This window comes from Aythya marila (genome assembly GCF_965140915.1).
Source record: "Aythya marila genome assembly, chromosome: 11".
Taxonomy (NCBI): Eukaryota; Metazoa; Chordata; class Aves; order Anseriformes; family Anatidae; genus Aythya; species Aythya marila.
This window is the reverse complement of record NC_139052.1, coordinates 4,020,056-4,044,588: the sequence shown is the minus strand read 5'-3', so window position 1 is coordinate 4,044,588 and position 24,533 is coordinate 4,020,056. Positions and strand designations below refer to the sequence as shown.

At 40.0% G+C, this 24,533-nt stretch overlaps 1 protein-coding gene across 1 annotated transcript in view; it reads right to left on the bottom strand.

Moving 5' to 3' along the window:
- The window catches only part of LOC309882243 (myocardial zonula adherens protein-like), a 57,356-nt gene extending 47,257 nt beyond the window's left edge, over positions 1–10,099 (bottom strand). Inside the window, exons 1-2 of the mRNA XM_082769146.1 lie at positions 9,983–10,099; positions 4,927–5,016 (exon numbers count right to left, since the gene is read on the bottom strand). Of these exons, the coding sequence (XP_082625272.1) occupies positions 4,927–5,016; positions 9,983–10,066 (174 nt within the window). The 5' untranslated portion in view covers positions 10,067–10,099. The remainder of the gene's footprint in view (positions 1–4,926; positions 5,017–9,982) is intronic.
- Between the last annotated feature and the right edge of the window lie 14,434 nt (positions 10,100–24,533).

Here is a 24,533-nt window from a genome sequence, read left to right as displayed (position 1 = left end):
CAAGTCAGGTACCCCCATGCTTCATACTTTCTCACCGCCCAGAAGCTGGAAGCAGAAGCCTAGATGAGGTGTCTTATTTTGAGGAAAAAGGACACTTCGTATAATAATTTGCACAATTTCAGAGGTAGTACACACATGGTCTCGAAATTTTACTGTGATCTTCTGTTTATCAGCACCATCTAAAAACTTTTCTTTTAACCTACAACTTAAATATTTAGGTAATGTTTTATCTGTTCCTCGTTTGCTGCATTCCAGGGGGGTTCTGAAATATCCAGTTATCTTTTGTGTGCTCACTGTGTATACAAAGAACAAGAGCATTCACATCGTTACTTAGGTTACATATTTTCTGTCCAGTAAAGTGACACATTTACAATACTGAGTTCACCAAGCAAAGTTACTGTGCTCTTACAAAACGCAGCAATGTTTTCATATTTCTTCATATTCCCCTACAGCTTATGGAACTCATGTTACTTTCTGGGATGTTTCATATATAAATAGTATTAAAATATGGAAAATATGCCAAGACATAGACACGAGCATTCTTAAACTCATTGATGCTAAATCAGAAGCTTCATTGAACACATTCAAATTTTTAAACTCCTTGATTTTTTTTTTTTTTTTTTTAGAATTTAGGTGCCTGCCTCATAAAACAGAAGTAGCAGGCATTACACAAAGTCACATCTAATCAAAGAAATCTGTACCCAGAACACCAACATTTATATGCTAAGAAAATAAGATACAAGAGAGTAGTAATCACAGAGGTCAGTGGAACTCTTTCTGTGGTCTTCCTGTAGTGCTATTTTGAATGAAGGAGTTGCTTAAACAGCATTTCCAAAAACAATGAATTTGTGCTGGAGAGGCTGAGAAGCAGCCACCTGTAACAGGTGAACCACATTTGTTATGTCACAACTCCTGATATGCTGCTGGGAGTGGGCTGGCAGCCACAGATCAGCAGAGAAAATAGGCACTGTCCTAGATTCAAAGTGCACAACAGCCTCGTGTTCATTGCACTCATGTTCTTTGATCCAGCCCTGACACAAGTTTCTGCTTGGTGTTCAGCATAACACACTGGAGCAAATTCTCCTTCTGGCTTCCTTACAGTCTACATTTTTGCTGGGAGAAAAATGTTTACTCTGTTTTTGTATTCCTACGCAAGAAGCAAAAAGGGTCTCACCTCTAGGATGTGACCATTTAAAAACGTAATTAAAGAGTTTGAAAATATATACAGCCAAAGTACCAATTACAGTTAAGATTAAATGCTGTTCAAACTCTGTTGAAAGCCACAGAAACAGGGAAGTGAGACAAATTTTTATTTTTTATTATCTTGTCAAAGTGTCCAAACAAACAAACAGATCTCTCTATACATATCTCAATATTCTGCCCTTGACCATCTAACTGCAGCTTCCAATGACACTTCCAAATTTAGGCATGAGAGCCAAGAAAGGGATAGATGGATAAAAATAAGCCCAGGCCCAAACAGAGACAATACAATTGTCTAGTAGCTCTTTATTATGCAAGACAGAACAGGCCTCAGGACACACAGATTTTGCATACAATCTAACCAGCACAATATTCCATTGTACTTCACGGTGAACTAAGCAGCCTCACACCACTTTCATCCATTGTCTAATGTTAACAGTAGAAATATAACAAAATTATGATAGTTTCAGATACTCTATCTGAAGTGCAACAATTCAGAGATATTTAGCAGTAAGCTTTTCACCACTAAAAAGCAAACCAACCAACAAACCTGTACTGGTGTCTTCAACTCTCACATATTTCCTTCAAGGTATCATAGCCTAAATAGGAACACAGAAATCTGGCCTGGCACAAACTCTCTCTTCCTCCGTTTTTTAAGATCATCCCCTAACCGTGTACTATCTGCCAGCCTTTCACAGAAGACAGGGAGAGGCCATCCTGCTGCATTCAATGCCGGCAGTAATTTTCTTGCAACAGAACTGCCCGGCTCTGTCACTTCCTTTTCATCTCTTGCAGTGGTTCATTTTTATTTACTAGTAGTATAGCAATAAATAAGTCAACCTAGAAACATAATGTGCTGATATAGATTTAAGGAAATACTGCATATATCTTGGACTAAACTTTCACTACAATGAAAAAGGCCAAGGTAACATCTACTAACATAACCAAGGAAGAACGAGTTCTGAACTGACAGTGAGCTCCAAAACAAAGTACTGGCAGAATCACTGCTAGCAAGCCCTTCTGTACAGTTCACTAGCTGATTCTGTACCTGACACATCTCCTCATGGTACCTAGTCCCAGAAAGTATAGAAGATTAACACGTGTGCACCAGTGAGCCATCGCAATGTCACATCGGGGCAGCTCAAAATCACCTCCTTCCAATGAAAGATTAGAAAGAGAAGATTACAACCAAATGTCACGCCATGGTATATTTATAGTTTTCTGGCATTCCCTGTGACACAGCAAGGTCTCTGCTCTCCTTCCTCATCAGCGGCAGGCTGAGTCAGGGAAGAGTCTCTCTCTCCAGCACTTGTCCTGCCAGAACAGGAGAGTGCCCAGCAGCCAAGCACAAAGTGCCTGATCTATCTGAGCACTCCAGCAAAGACTGGATGATCCCACAGGTTATGGAGTTTATTTGTGTAAGTCACACCAGTGCTTTGTAAATATCAAAAATAATTTCCAAAAGTTTTTCCTTTATATTTATTTTCTTAACACCCAACATTTAAAGACAGCACAGAACTCTAGCTTCCAACAAGTCCTGCTCTTCAGTTTGAATCTTGGTGAAGCTGTATTTTTTAACATTAAGTTGTAAAGCAGAAAGCAGAAAACTGAGCAGTTCTCTAATTTCTTTTTGTTACCCTTATTTCCAAAAGAGGGACATAGTTCTTATAGCACTGTGTGAGGATTACCTAATATTTGTAAAATTCCTTATTCTCAAAGTGCTTTATGGAATTTCATTAACAGAGTCAGTTGAACATGGGTGGATCAGCAGAGATATATCTGATCACTGCTTTCAGGAGATTTTGTGTTTTTTATTTTTTTATTTTTTTTAATATTTTTTTTTTAATCAAGTCTGAAGTAAGATAAAACTATCACAGTATGACTAGTCAGGAATCTTGTATGCACCGTAAGTTACTGTGTAACTAATGCAAATATATAAAGCAATACATTGCATAGACAATACAAATCTACAGGTAATAAATTACCTTCTTGTTTCAGAGGCATGAGAAAAAACAGTTCATGATCAGTGATTTATTGTGGCTGCTTCTACACCGTAAGATTATACAGTTTATAAAGTATGTAAAACACAAGTAGATGGCATAATTACTCTGTATTTTTTAATTGCTATGACACTGAATAATTAGATCCCATCTGGTTCTGAAGACTTTATGCACACTTTTGTATACGTACTAAACTTCAGAAAATTACTCCGAACATGCAATAATTGAACAATATATAACATTTTTGTTCCCATCTAAAAGGACCCATCTCCTAAAAACCACTGTGCAGTATACTGGAATGTAGCATGAGCTGAATAATGTACTTATTACCTTTCATATCTTCTTAACATTCTTTGATATAAAACCCACTTGGATTTATGTGTATTAATACAATAATTACAATACAGTTATCATTAAACACAGAGTCTCACAGAGAAAAAAGAATAAGTCACATAAGAAAGTGCCCAAGAATTGTCCAAGCCCTAATCATTTACACTTCTTTCTCATTACTACACTACTCAGCACAGTAAAGTGAGTAAGTCATGAGTCAATTTCTATCCTCCTCGAAAACAAACTTATATTGCTCTTAGGGCAACAGGCGCATATGTTTAAGCTAGACTAAAGGTTTCTGCAAACAGATACAAACTGACAGAGAACTCTAAGTGGTGGGCAAAGATACTCTAACTGCTGCAACTAAACACCTCTGTACAAAATTAATTATCACAATTTATTGGTGGCCTAAATGTAGTTTGCATGAAGGCCTTTTTACTGCATTCTGTAAATAACATCTACAGATCCTCAAGGACCTATTACTTTGCCAGAGCAGTGTATGAAGATCTGAGTGTGTACAGGATTTCAGCACAACAAATGTCTGATAATGACTCTTTATTTTGACCATATTACTTAGCATTTGTTTTTTTTTTTTTTTAAATGTTTGTATTTCTGTTTCATTTTACTGTTACTTTTGCTTCTGAGTACCGCTACAAAATTATTTCAAAGAAATCCTATTGTTGTATTACTTCTTATTGTCATATTGCTATTCAGACATTTTACTGGTTAAACAAGACAAATTAAACACCTATCGCTCTGAAATAGCTCTTAGAGAACAAATTCTGTACCAAAGCAGCTGTAAGATTTTTTTTTTTTGAGCATACTACTTGCTTCTATGAAGAATTGCCCTTCTAAACCCTTCTACGTACATGACCTTCAAATCACTTTCACTTCAAAACAACCTTGAATTCTTTGTTTTTTATTTCTTATTAGTATACCACTGGTTACCAAAATCAGCTGACACAGCAAAGCATCCAAGCCCCAGGCCAGCCAGCTCCCCTACACATTAAGGACCAAATCTTGTACACTGTTAAGCTTATGTGAAACAGAAGATCTTCTTCAGTCTAGGATCAAGATCCTGCTTAACACAAGACCCTGCTTGTTGACAGCAGTTTCCTACTCTTCCTGCTATACAAATATTAAATAATCAAGTCTTAAAAGTACCTTGGTCACACATCACCTTCAAAGTTTGCATTGTTAATCTACTATTGTCCTTCTATTTTATATGCAGTTTTCCTGTCCCCACCTCAAAGCTCACAGCTGATTTGCTCAGCTTTCGCATGTTCCTCAGTCTACCCAGATGATCTGGTTCCCAAAACAACTACGATCAGCTTTTGTGGATGTCTATATTTACTCCCTGTTTACACAGCGTTTAACTTTGATTGCTAAAACTTACGTTTTTCTTTCTTTCGGGTTCCTTTGCTCCCTGTTCAGGCTGTGAGCCTTCATCAGGTGGCACTGTTAGGCGTAATCTACAAACATTCATCTGAAAGAAAAACAGAAGTTTGCTTTTAGTTTAAAGAGTTACAAAAATTTTATTTTAACAACTTGTTTTGCAATATGAACTGTACCAACTTTTGGGTTTTCATTTACTATTTTCTACCTTCTGTCACATATCTGACAAAGAAAAAAATTATTTGTTAAAGGCTAGAGTTTTTTTTTTTTTTAGCTGGTGAGAAATAATTCAAGGGCGTCCCCATAATTACATACCTGAAATAGCAAAAATCCATTTTAATCAACAACATGTTCTTATGTACTCATAAATGACATTGAGAGCTGAGATATCAGAACACTGAACATAATTTCCTAGTTTCTCAGCTTTGTTTGCAGATTTGGCATACTTTTAATCTTCAAAAGTAATTATTTAGAGACAAAAAGTGCATTCTGGAGTGGATGCCCCTTTTTTAATCAGTACATATAAAAATATTTGGTTCTAGGGTACCTCATTACTGGAATTCCACTGAATTCAAACAGAAATATTATTGAAAGATGTTACATACAAAGCTGCTTATAAATACTAAACATAAAAATGCATCACAGAAAATTTAATAAGTCTTGTTTCCTATCTGACTTCAGAAAAGTCATCCTATTGCTGGGGAAACAAAAATGTCCATAAAAAGATCAATGTGAAATATAACCTACTCTTTAGCAGGTTACGTGTGGAGGCTACTTTGTTTGTGCAGAGGGTTCCTCACTGTCAATTCATCATTAAGCTGTATGCTATCAACTCTGTAACAAGAAGCCTCATAGAAAGCAACAGAAGAAACAAAGCTTAGCATAAAAGTGGGTTGGTCATGCTTTCGTATTTCCCAAAGAATTCTGAAACAAAGAAACACATTTAAAAATGATGAGTCCTTGCACACTGGCTTTAGACACTGACTGAGTGTGCTGAGAATACCATTCTTCCCTTAACTGCAGAAGCAGGAAGTGCTTCCCGCTTACAACGAAATTATCAAGATTTATTAATAATAAACTCCTCAACATTGGAGCTCATTGACTCACATGGTAACTAATACCATGTTTTCTCACCTATTTGAATTTCTCCTTGCTCTTTCTTCCTATTAGCTTAGCAAGGCTTTTTCCTCTAAAACATGAGTGTTGATAACAAAAAGGGAGAGTCTGGCATTCTTCCATGTAGGCAAACAAAGAAAGACCAGACTCATAAATAGGAAATAGGACTGAATTTGTGCTGTGCTGTGCAGGAAGTGATAGATGAGGCCAAATTTTCCCTACAGTGATTTCAGTGAAAGAAAATTGGGTTAAAAGAAATGAAGGGATTGTTAGGATAAAACATGAGAAATACCCTCAAAGAAACAGAAAAAGATACTGACTGGCAACTCAATGTGAGGAGAAATGAAGTTGTATAAGATTCTCTGAAGCTGGCAAATGGATTGCCTGTTAGTCAGTATAGGACTAATTATAGCCAACACATTTATAGATTCACAGTGCAGTGATTGTAAATAAGCAATTATTCCTGTGCGTGTACACCAGTTAGTGAATCATGACTGCCTGTCACATTACAGCGATTTGTGTGTTACAGGGTTACCATGAAGGAAATCAGAGAAGCCCAGTACAGAGAAAAAGTAAGTTGTAACAACTAGCTTGGAAACATAAGGCAGTAGCAAGAACTTGCTGCGACTAGGAGCACTCTACAAAGGATTATTATTTAAACTGTTTTTCTTGCCCTTTTCTTTTCAGACTGCCTTCTTATTAACTCCCTGAAGCGCACTTTTATTCCTTTTCCATTTTCTTTTTTTTTTTTTTTTCCAAGCTACCGCCAAATTATTAAAACACCTCGAACAAGTTCATATTTTCAGCAGTATTTCTGACACAAAATGAAGATTCAATGCTTCACTTTGCCTGCTGCACAAAAATGCCAAGCAGAGGGTGGCATTAGCAGACATCGGAGAATTCCAAGCTTGGAGTCACACCCAGCGGGGCTTGTGCAGCAGTGGCAAAGTACCTCCCAGTTTTGAATTCCTTGCTAGGACAACCTTATATAGGCTGTACTCTTGTCATTGTTTATAACAATAGCCCTACCATGGCATCCCTGGGGAAAGAGCAGCAAATGTATAAATTCACTCCTCCTACTCCTGGACCACAGGTGATGTACTCTACCTAAGGACGGAATTACAGACCAATCTGTTGAAATTCAACAACGCTATGGAGATCAGAAGGGAAAAACAACAGGCACCACTTTCACTTCAACCTTCAGAAGCAATGGATATTGTGTCTATAGTGTTCTTGCTATGTAGTGTTTCCTAAAGAAACACTCTGTTGGCAACTTTACGAGACCAAATGAATGAGCAGGTTCACATGGAAATCACAGCTGGCCCTCCCCTAACAGTAAGACATGGCTGAAGCGATGACTTAAAATGGAAATGAAATCCTAACAGGAAGAGCCTCGACTCAGTGCCAAACAGTGGAAGAATAACGTGCAACTGAGGATGAAGCAGTAATTTACAGAAACAATTGGGTTTTGTAGGGAGAAACCCAGGAGGAGAATGAAAGAGAACTCCACTAGCAGGGGAAAAGCTGTGATTCAATTTCCTTCAAATGGTAACTGACAGTAAGAACAAGCAATGAAAAACTGAGGGACAGATGTGGCTTTCACCCTACCTTTATGTCACCAACATTGCAACTTTGTGAGCACAACTTCTTTTTAAAAGAAATAGAACGCGTGCAAGCATCAAGTTTTCTAGACTATCAAATTTGAGTTTGGTTTACAGCATCAGTAACTTTGACAAGCCAACAACATAATTTTCATCGTGCTGGCATTTTATGCTCACTCCTGGATTTTGACACCAGCAACCCACAAGCAGTATTTCCAGAGCGCATCTGACATCATTTGCAAAATGAATATGCAGACAGGAAAACAAAGACTGGAAGGTTCACCCCACCACAACACCAGACAGCAAAAGTTTGCTGACAGCAATGGAAGTTAACAGGTGAAGACATAGTCTTTTATACAGCTTCTAAGAAGCTAGTGGGACAGCATAAGTGAGAGGTGCTGCAATATGGCAGTTAAGAAAAAGCCAATCTAGGTTAGTTAAAAATGTTAAGAATTCATGGCCCAGATCCACAATCCACATTCATGTTTACCATCCTACTCAAATCACTAGGGTGCAACTTAAGATAAATACAGATGACAGATTCAGTTTGAGCAATGTTCTTCAGACTCTTCTCCCCCTTTTCCAAAAACCAAAACACCCAGAAAGGGATTGACCATAGTTAACTATGTACTGAAATAATTGCAAAGCTAACGTTGAAATAACGAGCATTGGTTTGATAGAACAATTAAAGTTACTAGCACAGCAATAGAAAAATAGAAGCTGCTCTATTAACAACCACTCCCAATTTAAGATTTTTACAGTACCCCCAAAAAGGAAGATGTGGTTCAGTATCAATCTTAACTTCAACTTTGGAGTTAACAATACCAGAATCTATTTTCAATGACCAAAAATCACTTCCTTTGCCTAACACCAGATATTAGTTTTAGAGTTTTGAAGGTGAGAGCAAAAATAAAGTAGTTTTTTAATTTCAGTCGGTCTTAAAAAGCGAAGAAGAAAGTACTTTCTCTGGTCATTTATCTGCTGATTTTAAGTCTGCTTCATTTAGGAAAACTCCACTGTGAGACTGCCCACTCCACCACAATTAAAGGACACTTTTCCTGTGACCATAGGCATGCAGGAATGTGACACACATCTTTCATTTATTCTGCAGTTATTCTAACTGTCTTCCTCCTGTCTTTCAATAACTCATTGTATGGGATGCACATTTCCCTACAAAAGGAACAGCAGTTTCCCTATGGCTTTCATTTGCAAATTAGATTTTACCTGTTTATTAAATAAAGTTCATTTTACATTGTGCTTGGCAAGTACTTCCTGGGCATGAAAATAAGAAAATTAACACCTGAAGACAAATTATCTTACCTTCAATTTCTTTAAGAAATACTAAAACAGAAAACTCAATGGGAATGTGGTAGACGTACTGAACACAAGTATGATTTCCCAGTCATCCTAAGTTTTCCACACGCATGAACAATTTTATTTTATTATCAACCTGAAATTTTGTATTTCCTAAACCAAAATTAAGAGTTACCATATAGAGGTCAAAGATGTATTTTTTTTTCCTGTGGCAGAACCTACTTGCATGCTACCACATGAAACATACAGCAACGTGACATTCTTTGCTGTTTTTATCATCCCTGAGAAACTCAAATTTTTGGAGTGTCAAACCCATGCCTAAATATTTCAAGATGCATCATGATCACAAAATTGGAATTCTTTGGAAGAGCGAGCTTACCGTTTGATTTTGTTAATTTATTTCTTTACCCATAGAACGTGCAGCCCCAGTGATAAGTGTGGCTACTGCTGCGCGAGGGGACTGTTTAGAGCAGGGTGGCTGCAGAGACACTGCTGGCATATCTGCCAGAGTTTTAACAACTTTTTAGACATGTTTCCCAGCAGATCAATTCATCAGTGTTATTTACCTTAGTTACAAAACTTACAAAAAGTTAGTAAATCATATTTCTGTACCTGAACTGATTTTAAAAGAAATGACCTTTACCACCTAAACCACTACGGCAAGCTTCCTCGTGATGGAAAGTCTCGGCGGGCAAGTTCTCAGCTGTAAATAGGAAGACGCATTTCACAGGAAAAGAGTCTCTAACACATGCCCAGCTCCCTCACAGGTTTCCAGAACGGCCAGGGACCGCCCGGCGCTAACAAAAGCCCAGCAGGACGCCCCAAAGGCTCTGCCCTTCCCGGCACCTAGCAAAGCCGCGCAAAAAGACGTTTCCGCCAGCTCCGCGTGAAAACCCCGCCAGCGAGGAGGAGAAGAGCCAGCGAAGCGCTCCGCCGCCAGCCCCAAAGGGGACGGAGCCGGGGGGCCGAGCCCGCCGCCTCGCCCCGCAGGACCCCCCGGCCGTCCCCCCGCGCTGCCCCGCGCACCTTCCTCCGGGCGCGGCCGCTGTCCCCGCCCGGCCTCCTGGGGGTGGTGGCGGTGACGGTGAGCCCGGAGCTGTAGCGCAGCATCCCCGCGGGCCGCCGCTGACTGCGGCTGCCTCGGGCCGGCGGCGCCGCTCGGCTCCGCTCCGCCCCGCGCACCCCGCCGCGGGCGGCCGCAGGGGCCGGGCTGCGCAGCGGCTGCCCCGGGCGGGGCGGGCCCCGAGCGGCGGCCGCTCGGCTACCGAGAGAAACGGGCGAGCCCCCCGCCCGGGGGGAAGTCCCGGGAGGGGCCGGCAGCGGGGGTCAAGGCTCCGGTAGCCGGCGCCGAGCGCTCGGCCCGCAGGGAGGTGGGCGAGAGCTCAGCCCCCGGGAAGCGGGGGAGGCACAGCCCAAGGAGCCGCTGCTGTGGGGAGCAAATACACGGAACAGCAGTTCTGAGACGGGTTATCCTTCCTCTCCCTGTAATTACCTGGGAATAATTAAGACCACGAAAGAGCACGCTTATGGCTATGTGGTGTCCTTGCCCACTACGATGCTAAGGAGCGCGCTGCTGCGGCTCCGTGCTGCTTCCCGAGCCGGAGAAGGACAAGGAAAGGGAAGCAATTTGCTGCCCACTCTCGGTGCACAAAGTGTCCGTTCGCTTCCACCTCTCGGTTCCCTGTCCATAGGGCAAGACGCTGAGCCATCAATGTGATACGATCTGAGGAAGAGAGGAAGAAAGCGTTGTGCAGGCCTGGAGGAGGGAACGAAGGGTCTGCACTTCGGATTCAGTCTTCTCTCTTTTCCCAGCTACTGTTCTCTTCTCCCCCTGAGGAAGGTAATACAGCACCAGGCAATGAGCTAGAACAACCACTGGTATTTGGATTTCTCGCAAGTTGGGCTCAATGTTACGTCTACTGTTTTGTGTGAAGATGTCCCATGCCCACAATCACATTTCCACACAAGTCATCCATTGTCCTAACTCACACCTGCTTTCAGAGGGGGGTTGCAGGTGGAGGATCCCTTTCAATAACAGGGATGTACTTTTTCAGAAGTACGTCACTTTCTTGCTGGGCTGTCTCTCAGCAGCGGCCACTACTTGTTCCTGGCAAGCAGAAATGTCTCAGCTTAAATGCTGGTGTGCAGCCAGCCGAGGGCCTTCGTGTGGTTTCAGCTGGGAAGACGTTCACATACCTGTGAAGTTGTCCTTATTAGCGAGAAGCCTTCAGAACTTCATTCCCCTCTGAGAAAATGTGTGTACACAGGGCTGTCTAGTCATTGCCAGGCACAGACAGAACTGCTTTTCCAGGCACAGAAACTAAACTTGCACCACACTAAGGGAAAGGACCTTTCTTCCCGTGCCCAATTATGATGAAGTGAGGTACACTGATCTGGTCTCCGGGAGAACTTGCATGATCTGCATCAGCTTTGAGAATTATGATTAATTTGATGGAAATCTTTTTGGTGCAGATGGACAGAAAAGACTTGTCCATGGGTAATACAAAGACCAATAATACAAATCCAGTTTGCTTAGCTTTGTCTAATTTGCTAGCTGCTTTTCCTATTTCTTAGAAAATAGCAGCAGGCCATGTCTGCCTCATATCCCAATATCTCTTTCAACTGGGGGATCTTCTGCTTTTGGACATATCCCCAAATTAAAATCCTCTAAGAAAGAATAACCTGTATGCACAGTTAGTAGTCTGCTTTTGTTTGGATGCTCTAAGAATCATCTCCTTCCCTTTCCCCAAATCAGCAAGCTGCACAAGGGTAGTGAAGAGTCTAACTCGCTTTCCACCTTGCTGATTTAATTGGCTGTGTATCCTCTGCACCCACCTACAGTTTCTTCAGCCATTCTGCAGGCTGCGTGGTCCTATGTGCATAGTAAACATTTGAAAATGTCTCAATCTCTAAGCTCTGCCAAGACAGAAAAGAATCTGTAGAAGTGAGACTCAAAACCAAACAAATCCAAAACAAAACAAAAACCACCAAACCATACCAAACAAACATCTCTTTGCATGGATGCAACATTTGGAATAGCAACTTTTTCTCCCTCCCCAAAGCTCAGATACACTACAGAGATTATGGATGGAGCTGCTGGTATTGAACAAACATCTGGTACCCCAGGTATGAAATAAGAAGCTCAAGAGAAGATGTTGCAGAAATGTGAGACATACATAGAAGGGCTGCAAATAAAGTTCTAAGTTGCAGGATACGCTGCTTATGAAAGGTATAAATGTTCTCAAAAAGCAGTTAGATAAACTCACGGAAGACAAGCTACAAGGACTGTAAATCACAAATATATCTATACAACTACCGACTGACTCAGGAGGTCCTTGAATTTTAAGGTTTGTTTTCTCTCTCACCCCTCATGGAGATGTAAGTCAAGAAGTGACAGGCCATAGACAATCCATTCCCTCTTTCAATCCCTGAGAGATGAGGGAGAAACATCTGCTTGGTTTCAGCTTGGACCTGTGACCCTACCTGGCTAGCTCTGATAAAGTCTGAAGTAGATTTGCCAGGATTTACAGCTCTTATTCCCTGCAAGGGTCATAGCACCCTTCTGCAGGCACTTCTTGCTGTCTGTGCTTTGGACATGGCACTAACTTACAGAAACAGGATGGGGGAATGGAAAGTAAATTACCACTTGATTAGTTTGACTAAACCAACACTATTCTTTGTATTTTTACACTTGTGCAGACTGCATAAAACATATACACAGCCATACAGACTGCTCAGACCCTATACAATGTGGTGGCAGAAAATAATCTGACCAGGATGGATGAGCTTTTAGTTCAAAACCTTCCAGTGCTTTTGTGAACGCAATGATCCAAAGGAACAGCAGGTTAATTACAAGCTGACACTATAATGTGAATATCTAGGGCAATACTTGTTGTGAAACAGCTAATGTGATTATGCAGAAACTGTTTAAAATTTGAAGTGTAAGTACCTTTTTTCCACCAGCATCACTCGTCTAGGAGGTAAAAGGCCGTTATGCTGCAGGAGAAATGAAACAGTGTCACAGAAACAACAGGCCTTTATGTTAAAAGTCACAAAATGAGCAACAGGACATACAATACATGGAGTAGGGAATAGGTCTCCCCTCACAGAACAGCAAACTGTGTCAGCAATACTGTTGGACTAGGCAGCCTGGCCTTACCTTAACAAATCGCCTCAAAGTGGCCATGTTAAAAGGCTCATTTTTTTCATCAATATCTTCCCTCCATCTTCAGACTAACAGCTGACAGAGTCCAGATGAAAAATCCCAGTAACACCTTATCAGCTGGAATATTAGTCCTGTGGGATTGGGGAATAATTGTGGAGTTACAAATTGTGCAAGAACTCACACAAATGGTCATTAAGGTTATAAATTCCCATTTGTATCGCTACAAAAATGAAGTGTTATAATTAACTTCTAATAGTCTTCACTTTCCAGAGGGATTAAAATCTGTTCTGCCTTCTTCATCCCAAAGGCATGAAACCCATTTATAGCAAAGACTGTCAAATGGACAGATGCATATAAAATATTTCAAAACCAGACTTGTTAAGACCCGTGGGCTTGATCACCTATTTTTCATCAGAGCTGTTCTTTTTTTTTTTTTAAATTTTTATTTTTTTATTTTTATTCTCCCCCTCCCCCGGCTAGCTTTCACCTTTGTATTCTATAGATAAGCACTTATCATGTAACTCTCAAACTTTCTTTTTTGGGCATTACAGCTAGCATGAAAATGTTGGCCTGTTAAGAGACATAAAACAGCTTGTTTGGGGATGGTCATCTGAAACTGAGCCTCCAAATTCTGTAGTTGTAGGCCTCATTATATGCAGTATACAAACCAAAGTATAATATTGTACAGTTCTGGTCTTGAGCAATATTTGCATCTTGCACTGGCAAATACGCCTTTGCTACATTTTGGAGCTAGTCTGGTTTGCAGTTAGCCTTTTGAAGTGACATAGCACAGCTATCTGAATATCCAGCTTGGTTTAGCTACAAGCATCAAATCACTTCTAAAACCTTTTGACATAACTGTTTGCTGTCACATAACACTCTCAGTACATGGCAACTACAGGATTACTACAGAAGCTCAGAACCTCCCCTGCTGATCTCAGATACACACATCTATAATTAGGAATTCTTACACCAGGAGTTTGAAATGCAAATTATATATTTTATTTTGCAAAGCCTTCAGCACCCATTTTGTGTGATTATTTCACTTACAGTTGAACTAAATCAAAAAAGAAATTCCTGAGTTACCTGCAATAGCAGCTCAATTCCACTTTTACTGGTCATCAATCAGTGACTATCATTTCAGTAACAGTTTTTCTTTTAATGCTTTCTGTTTGTAGTTGTTTTCTTACCTCCGAATTACAATCCATCTTCCTGCTGAGGTTCTCAAAGTACTTTTTCAACTACGTATCAATGAACTCGCAGAATCCTAGATAGCTCAATAAATAAATAATACAAGGCAATGGTAACTATCATTTACTGTAGAAGAGAGAGAAAGGACAAAACAGAATGGGTTTGTCACTCAAATTCGTATCTGGACAAGAATGCAGAACTGGCCATCAAAGCTAATTAGGTAATGGTAACATTTTTCAGTCACTAACTCTTTGGTCTCTAGGTAGCACCACCTCCCATTTTGCTAAAGCATGTATGGCATCAGTTCAGTTCTTATTCAGCAGAAGTACCACCCCTTGATTCATCTTCACCATTTCCTCTTTCACACGAGCTTCCTGTTCAGTTAGCATATGGTCACAGCCCATTGCAATGTGCCCTGAGATGGATACGCAGTTCTAGAAGCCTGTCATTCTTCCTTCAGCAGTAGGCTTTGTTTTAGTCAGCCTATGCTATGCAAGCAGGACAGTTCAATATAAACATCACGTAAAAATAATGCAGCATAGGAGTAGCAGCATTGCTCATGCAGGGGTGTGACTTGGCCAGGTCATATAATTGAACTGGTTAAGGTAGGTAGGAGAGCAAAAAACAGGCACGCCCACCATTAGCACCACAGTTATATTGTTGGGTAGTTGCTTTTAAAACTATTCCACTCCCTAGAGATGATATCAAATGATAGATCTCTTCCAAAAGGTTATTATTTTTTTTCGTACTGTTATTGTGGCAGGAAACAAGTAAATTTTAGAGGCAGAGGTAAACTATGAAGTACAAGTTCTACAGATGAGAGCAATGGACATGTTTCAGGGACCGAGAGTGTTAAAGACAGGAAATCAATACATATATTTTGTTTCCAACTTGCAAAGGGGAAATTTTGCCTTAGTTCTTCATTTCTCCATAGGAAATGAAACAGAAGAGGAAGAAGGGGGAAAAACTACACTCTGTTCCATTTTATGATAGAAGACTGGAATAAAAAGTAGCAGACTTCAGCCCTACTTCAGGGCAGAGGATGATGGAATATTTTTCTAATCAATAAAAGCAAACAGGCATTTTCTTGAGCACCTGCACAGATACTACAAAAGTTCTTCAGCTCAGGGGGAAGAGCACGTTTTTCCTCATCTAGTTAGCAAGAATGCAGCTGACAGAAGCATAGTTCTGGGTCTTGTTCACAGAGCAAGAGATGTGAATTATTCCAGGAAGTCACTTTCAAGAAATATTACAGCCTTTAAAATGGATGAAACTGGTATCAGTGACCTGAACCAGTACAGCAGGATTTCCTGACATTCTGCCTGTCTGATGACAATGTGAAATCGAAGTAAACCTGTGGCTTTTGGGTGACAAAGGCTGGTCTACAAAAGGAAATTAACCAGTTTGCAAGATTGCTCATAATTCAGAAATGAAGTTTCTATTCTTAAATTAAACTGTTTCCTCGGTGGATTTATTCCTATCAGGTTTCTCTCTGCAGAGAAAAAAAAAAACAAAAACAAAAACTTAGCGAGTACACTATCAAAAGACCTTGCAAATGACTCGAGCCATTAATTTCCATGGAGTTTTGACTTACTCTGTAAATTTATTTCAATAAGGAGATTTCGAAGGAGGAAATCTCCACAAAAATATTTCCCCACATTTCAAAATGGGCCTACATTTTACCTCTACTTGTATCGAAGAAAAATGCAAAAAATATGCAGAAAGGAGTGCTCAGTAAGTGACTCTATATTACGACAAACTCTTTGCAGGCTCTGAGGAAGGCTGCTCCTCCTTTGCATCACTCAACTCCATTTTATCTTACTCTTTCTATTCAAATGCCTGAGCCCTGTCTCTAGTGCTTCCACCATGCTTTTGTAAAAGGATTTCAAACCATGTCTGCTGATGAAGTCTTTAAGTTTGCCAACCTAATTTTAATAATATACATGTATACTTAGTTTTGTAGATATACAGTATTTATAAAAGCATGATTAATGTTGACCGGAAATTTGAATTTCCATAATTAATTGTTATCCTTTCCCTTTCTCATAACTTCATCATGCTCAGCCATTTTGTTGCACTTCTGGCCTATCCAGATTATTTCAAGACGTTTATTATTATAGGTTAATAGAACAGCATCCCCACTTCTGGAAATCTTCCAAAGGTGTTACCTGAAAGCTTCACAAGCTATCAAACCATCTGGACTGCATAACTAACACAAGAGAATCTATTAGTCCTCCTTGAGTTGGTCTATAGCTTGCCCAGGCAGAATTTCATCTTCACCTGGCAGAGGGAAACAGAAAGGGCATATCTCTAGAGGTGTCTTTAAATTCCTCCCAGCTGCACACTTGCTTTTTACAGAAGTATTTCAGCATGGAAAACTATCACTAGAAGGTTTCTGTATTTATAACAAAATGCACCTTCAGCAAGGAGTGTTCTTTTCCCATTAAAATTGTCTAATTCAAAGGTTATTTTCTCTTAATACACACATACACAGTCATATGTGTAACAGTTGATTAACTGCATCTTTTAGTTAGTACAACTTAACCTTGCTGATTTTAGAATTGCAGTATAAGCAGAGAAAGTGGGTAAAAGAGGGGTATGGAGAGAAATGAATACCTAGAACAGCCCTGTCTGGAACACCTATTCTCCCTGATACAGAACAAGAATAGAAAGACACAAAATATCGCTAAAAGACAATTGCCCTACTTCTAACTCTTATTTTTACAGGCATCTGCCTGATAATAACCAGAAGTAAACGGAGGTGCTCTGGATATTAATGTGGGTTAATAGAATTAAAGTAGTACAAAAGAACTATCTTATTGCTTTTTATAATTAACCTGGAGGTCCATTGCCATTGCAGGTCACTGAACAAAGAAGATGCTAGTATTGAAGGAAGGAGGTACATACGTATATACAGGATCAGGTTTGGGTCAGACAAAACCAGTGAACTACCTAGCATGAATTCAGTCCGAGTTATCAGTAAGGTTTACCCACATGGCTAGCAATTAATAAAGAGACTGATACTAGTCTCCTGTGACACAACTGACTTCAGACTACGCAGGGGAAAGAGAGGAGGGGATTTGCCTTCCTGAGGGGCACTGGGAATTGTCCGCTATTGAAAACAGGATGTTAGACCATCACTCCGTCCCTGGAAATTTCTATATTTCTAACTTTTAACAAAGGACTAATAGTAACACCAGGCCCAATCCTCCTGCCTCTAAAGTCAATAGCAAAATTCCCAATAAGTTCTACAGATGTTGTACAGAGACTATAATCAAGTAATACATTAATTGCATATACTGGATACATAGAAAGAACCGTTGTCTGTTTATTTTCTAGCTTGGTTTATTTGAGCAAACCTTCTAGGGGAAGGTAACAAACACCAGAAATCATCTTCAATCAGCTATCCTATGACAAACACTTTACTTTTGCTAAAGTGTTAGAATGCAAAATACACCAAAATATTCTGACTGCAGACAAGCTAGCAGGCTCTTAAGAAAGAATTTTGATACATTTCCAACTTCACATATTACTGGAGTTATAGTATCTCTATGAATTTTGGGGTTCTCTTCTGTTAATATACGTTTGGTGTTCTGTTGAATATATTTAAACAAAAAGATCCTGTAGAATTAACCATTAGACAAAAGTGGTTGAAACAAACTCTAGAATTGTAGGCCCACTGAGCATTTCTGTCCCCGTCTTTAAGGTGACAATGTTGAAACAGGTTTCTCAATAAAATAGTGTTTTCTTTTCCTTGACTCATGATAGGGGACAGCAGCCAATGTGTTCATAAACCACAACTGAAGATGAATATATAAAGAACGCTTTTGGGGTACTACAATGGTTGTCAAAACCTTCCTGTATAATACAATAACTTCTCTATATAAATCTGTTGTAACTATAAACAGTATCTCACCCCGAGATTTAGAATCATTTTAGTATAAAGGTGATCCTTTGATAGCAACAGAGGGACCTAGAAAAATAGCAAGTTGGAACACATAATTGGAAATTTGGCTGAAGTTTTGACCCCAGTGGGAACCTGACATTAACTTCCTCATCCCTAGGGTGGATTTTTGCAGTGCAGGACAAGCACAAACAGGTACAGACTAACATCAACACTAAGGATATCTGAAGTAAGTTTGGTGGTTGTTGCTGTTTTATTTTATTTACTTCCTATTAGCCCAGTTCCAGAGCCTCCTTGAGCATATATTGACAACCACATAGTTTTAAGATAATTTGGAATCTACTTGTGCTGGCACAGGTCAATTGTCTTTCATTTCCCTGATCTACAGAACCTATACAAAGTCTTCAGTTTTTAACCTTTTCTGGCTGATGTAGTTCACTATTTTTCTATTAATACCACACGTGCTCGGTGTATTTTCCACAGATTTCATCAAGTTCTCTGCAAGATTTTCAGCCTCTGGTTGGATTGCTCTTTGTCCGATAGTACCAGAAATAGCTGAACTATATAGGTCAGTTTTCTTGTCTACCTTTAAGTTACCCTAATTTGGTACCAGCAACAACTCTGCAACATCAACACAAAGGTTATAGTGCAATGACTTACCCTGTTATGTAGATATAATTTGGAATTCCAGTGTTTCTGTAGCCAGACATGGTCTAGACATTTGTAATTGCTTTGACTGAAAATTTAGCCATCTTTTGGTCAACACCATCTGATCATTTTAATGTAAAATCTTCAAAAAAGATTAACTTTTAGCTTTGTGGAAATTCTGAGTTTTCCTTTGGACAAGAAGAGCATGATTTTGTACAGAACTCCATGATACAAACAGGGGAACCTGTTCAAGTAGAAACTGTGATCTCAATCACCTATTAAACATGACAAATTCCTGATGACATCGCTAGTGTAAAACCTGTAAATAAATCATACTCATTTCACCACAGTTCATTACTGTCTTGTGTGAATTCTAGAAAAGTGGAATAACTTTTAGGGTCCACACAGTGAAATGGCGACCCCTCAAAATTCACTAGCCTGCAGAGGTCATGTTCTGCACATCACAAGCAGTATCTTTGCAAATGGACCGGTCACTGGTGTTGATCCATATTCCAGTAAACAAACATCAAACAGGTCTTGGTTTCTGTGAAAGGGAGAGATACTAGGATCGTGTTGTGTCAGATGAAAAAGGGGGAAACTTCTGAGAAAGATCACAAAAAAATATCCCCTAACAAAAGCTCAAACACATCTACTCATACTTTTATTACTTTGCTGATACCTTTCTAGGTCAGTGCCTGAAGTTAGATGGAATGAACTCAGATCTAAAGTGATACTGGAAATCATTGTTTGAAAGTACCTTGAAGTGTTGAGGCAAAAGACAGCTCAGTTTCCAAGAAATTCTGGTCTCTAACTACCTCACATCATCTCTCAGATCATCATTTGCTGTTATACAGAGTAGTACAGATGCTCAGACTGCATCAGAGCTGTCGAACTTGTCAGTGGCCAGGATTTCCTGTTTCAGAGAGAGAGATGTAAGAACTCCACAAGAGACAGATATTAATTACCTTCGCATTCCCTCCAAATATTTCCCTGGATTTCTAATCATTACAAATTAGCTTACTTTCTGAACTACAGGTTTAGAAAAGCCTACTAAAGTAGGCTTTTGTTTGACATTCCTTACTCCCTTCTAGTGATTGTCTCCTTGTCAGTGTTACAAGACAGAGTAGAGTAGATGTTGATCAATGCGCTTTCTGTCCTTCACATCACATAATGTCATCACATAATACAAACCGCTGAACAAGTTCAGTATATCCAGGTGCTCTTCAAATTAAGTTCTCCAGACCCGGGACTGTCATCAGTTTTCTGTGAATCTGTTCTAGTGATGCAATAGTATATTTGAGTACTTCTCACAGCAGCAGCACTTTTATAGGAAAGCATCACACCCCTTTTCACTTTAGTCACTTCACACACCTTAATATCTTAAATGCTATTTTGACTATAGTTCTTTACTGAAAAGGATCATTGTCGAGCAGATCACTTTCTGTAGGGCATACTTTTCAGAATGGCAGCCTGGCTTTGTTCTGTCCTGTGCTACATTGGTGGAGAATTGATAACCAAAGAGAATGTTAAATATCCAAGGAAGATTATTAAATAATATCCTCCAGCTTGCAAGAAATCTGTGCTACGGCTGGAGTTCAATTGCAAGTTTCCTGAGCTTCAACATACACTTCAGCTTCTCTAGACCTCCTTTAGGTTCATTTATATATGAACCCTCTTTGCAGAGGGAGTATAACAGTCAGCTCCACATGAGCTAGTGTATACTATTAGACCATAATTAACAGAAGTCATCAAAGAGGATGCAATACCTCATCTGGAATGACAGTCACAGCAGGACTTCCTAGCTGCTTAACAGTGCTAAGGGATGACTTTTACCACCTCATTATACTGAAGGATGTCAGCAACAAAATAAGGCAGCAGTGCCACTGGGCAAATTATGACTGCCGCTGGTAGTGGTCACCAGCATCACGGATCCAAGCGTGAGATTCTTTGCAACAAAATCCTGTATTTTGGTAAATGCATACAGTCACAGTACAGAGAGTGCATTATGTCATTAAATACAATTCATGATGTATTAAAATATACCTACAAACTGGGATTAAGATTTGCATTGGCAGGACGTTTGGGACTATTACTGCCTGCTCTCTGCTGCCACCTGCGGGGTGTGCTCCCCTACTCTCAGCTTCCTTTCCTCTGAGGTTTATGGCTCTTCTCCTTGTTGATGAGAACAATTCATCTGAAGCATCTTGCAGTCTTGACTGCAGTTCCCATGTTTAAGACTTCTCTCTGGAAAACTTACATCGAAACTTTCCCTGTTCCGTGGCGTTTTGTTTCATTTTTCTCAAGAGCCAAGAATGTCAATCTCTGCTGAGCAATGAAAAGTTTCAGAGGAGCAGCAAAGTTAATGAGTACCAACCTCCCTTTTTTCCTCCATATTATTTCTAAATTTGTAGAAGTTATAAATGTGATGAGAACCATTGCACTGACTAGATAAAGTGCCAATCAGAGCTATAAATGTGCTGCTTTTATGTGATTCTCTGCACTGCTGCAGTGTTCTCGAAGGGCCTTACAGGTGGTCTGGGGCAGCAAACAGCTGTGCACACTCAGGTTGTGATCAGCAGCACATCACTGCCTGTATGCTTTGGGAAAGTGCACTTGCAGTTTGTGTCATAGGTATCACCAGTACGTCCCATGGCTAGTTGGTATCCTTATGCTCTTGAGAAGAAAAACTAAAACTGCAAGATTTATAGGAGTTTGTGAAATCAGTCTGATGTTCCCGGCTAAGCAGGTGTAGGAGGTAGGGGTTTAATTACTCAGCGGGTAGACCTACTCTACCCAGGAGTTACTCATCCTGCGTGGTAGGCCTGACACTGTACAAAACAAATCTAGGCAGACTTCCTGCCCCACTGAGCTTCCAGGTGCTCACTTGCCTTCTGCCACCTGCACTACCCCCTACCCTTCAAATAAAACTGCTAATATCCTTCATTTGATGGCACACAGACATCAACAGATGCTGCAGTTTACATATGGGATCCTGAGGCTTATGTCATAAGCACATGACTTCTTGGAAACAGCGCTGCTGAAGCTCTGCAGTAAAATTCCTCCAGGTGAATACAAACATTGCAACAAGAGGCTAGGTAAGTGGTAGTTACATGACTCCAAAAAGCTCATTATTTTGCTCAAACAAGCTGAATGGTAGGTGCTTAAGGCCACACCCACAGTGCATCAGGACATCTCCAATACTACTGCTCTGATGTCAGGCTGGATCACAGATACTGCCTGCCTCTCATTTCATGTGTGGACACAAGCTAAAAGCCTAAGTAAAATAAAATCCTATACGTGTAGTCAAGATTCCTGCCATGAAATGGGGGCAAGTCTGATGAAAAGCCAGTTTTGTCTTTGAAACAATGCCTTTATGGAACCTATTGCAAACACACTTATTGATATATACTTGTCTTTAAATGGCAACTGTCTCATTTTAAAAACAAATAGTTGAGTCTGTAAGCATATTGAGCTGGTCTGTTATATATGTGCAAACTTAGTTACCTTTCTCCTGCAGAGAGGATATGAAGGACTCTAGCTTCATGAGTAGGTATTTCCCAATGCCACTATCGGTCACTTTCTTAGCAGAGAATCTAGCAAGAAGCAGGGGAAATTCAGGGGAAAGGTGGTTGATTAAGTATACCATAGCATGCATACAGGAGATTTATTGGGCACACACCTGTATAGACTCCCTTCCCCGCATACTGGTAGGGGCTGTAGTGGCCCTATTTCTTACTCATTCTTTTCTCTTCTCTGCTTATCCCACTGTCCCACTGTGCTTGTTAAATTAAGTCCATTTGAAAAAGTTTCATAGCCAAAGGATGCCAGGTGAACTGATGATATGAGTTCTCCTGATCTTTAGAGGAGGCTCGAGCTTTTGAGGAGGCTCAGGCTGTCTTAGATGTCCTGACAAATATTTATCTGTGTGCATAGTCATATAGCACCACATAGACCACAGCCTTCCATTGTGACTCTTAGCAATGCTTAAGAAGTTCACAGCTGGGAGAGATATTTTGATCTGAATTGTGAATCTGATCTTATCGTTAAAATAGCTGGATACCACACACAATATGTACTGAAATAACACGACACAGTAAGCTGTGTTTAAAGTAAACATAGCTCAATTCAGGAAGCATCCTTGCTTTGGTTGGCTAAGGTTACAGCTTTTACATCATTTTATTAGACTTACTTTATTTTTTTCCTTCCCTCTTTTCATAACCATTCTGCCTGTAACACAATAAACCATTTTGTTTTTGTTTGAAGAAAAACAAACTTGAAACTGCCCCTAAAGCACGGAAATCTAGACGTAGGGCTTTACCTCTGCAGCAAAGACATTCCACAGATCCTGCTGGTTTTTGCACAGCCAGCACAAGAAGACCTTCAGTCTCAAATGTGTGGCAAGTGATATAGTTCCCTACTTAGGGAGCATTGCAGCATAAGAGTCCGCAGGGCAAAGGGCTAAACAGCACAGCAAGCAGATTTGCTGGAAAATCAGATTCACTGAACAATAAGATTCTTGGCATTTCCTCCTAATATTTTTATCCATGAAGCTTCAACCTAAACACAGCATAAAGTTTTCAAGGAGATCGACTGTTGTGTGTCATCTTCTAGGCATGTTTACAAAAATACAAGGAGGTCAAAGAGTGAACCAGTGAACAAGCAGCTCGAATTGATTAGAAACCAAAATCCTCCTGGCTCCCAGTGTTCCACCCCAACTGTTAAACCATGCTGTCTTTTCTGGAGGGTTCAGCTTCCTTTCTTTTCCTTTTGATAAGTATTTAAAAGACAAATGAAGAGGATTGTTGGGACTCTTATATACACAATATCCAAGAATCTGCCTTGGCTAAAAGCGCTCTTCCCCAGAAAGGATTTATACTAACTGTAGTGTGACAGTAGCTACTGAATTGCAAGCAGGCACCAAAACAACTGATACAGCACTCGCAGAGATGCACACCTAGCTCTCTGCCTTCAGTATGTATGTGTGCATTTGCTTTTGCATGCTACAGCTGTTTACATGTATATGCAATTAGTCCTTTTTACTTAAACAGGATTTGCTCTACTTTAACCAAAAGACTCGAAGAACAAAATTAAAAGTATACCAAGCTCAATCTCATCTATAGTACAGAAATCACATGCTGGCAACTTCACTCAAGTCAAGTTCTAGTTCTCAGTTCTTATCTCCCAGGAAAACAAAGGCCAGCCTGAGCTGAGGATAGCTAACTCTGTGGGTCTGTTAAGTGAATTTTTAATCAACATCTCAACTCTCATACGCAGAGTAGAACTGCTTTCTAGAAAAGTTAATGCTCATTTCTGGTACAGACTGAGTTTCAGAGGGCTGAGTCCCAAACAGTCTCCTTTTTCTTTCCACTTCAAGGGCAGCAATGCTTTCCTTACCTTGCCCAGAAAAGCAAAGCAGGAAACACATCCATCTTCAAACAAAAGCCAAACTCACGAAAAAGCACAGAATTACACATACAATTTCTTTTTGGAAAAAAACAACAAGATAAGATACAAAGAGTGCTGTGCAAATTAGGTGCTTCTGATAGTGGCAGGTACCTCGGATTCCCAAGGTCTGAAGGAGTTCTGCTTTGCAGAAATACCCACACTGCACAGCAGTATGCAGTTAATCAGTCTCCGTTAACAGTGAATCCACAGAAATATACACATAG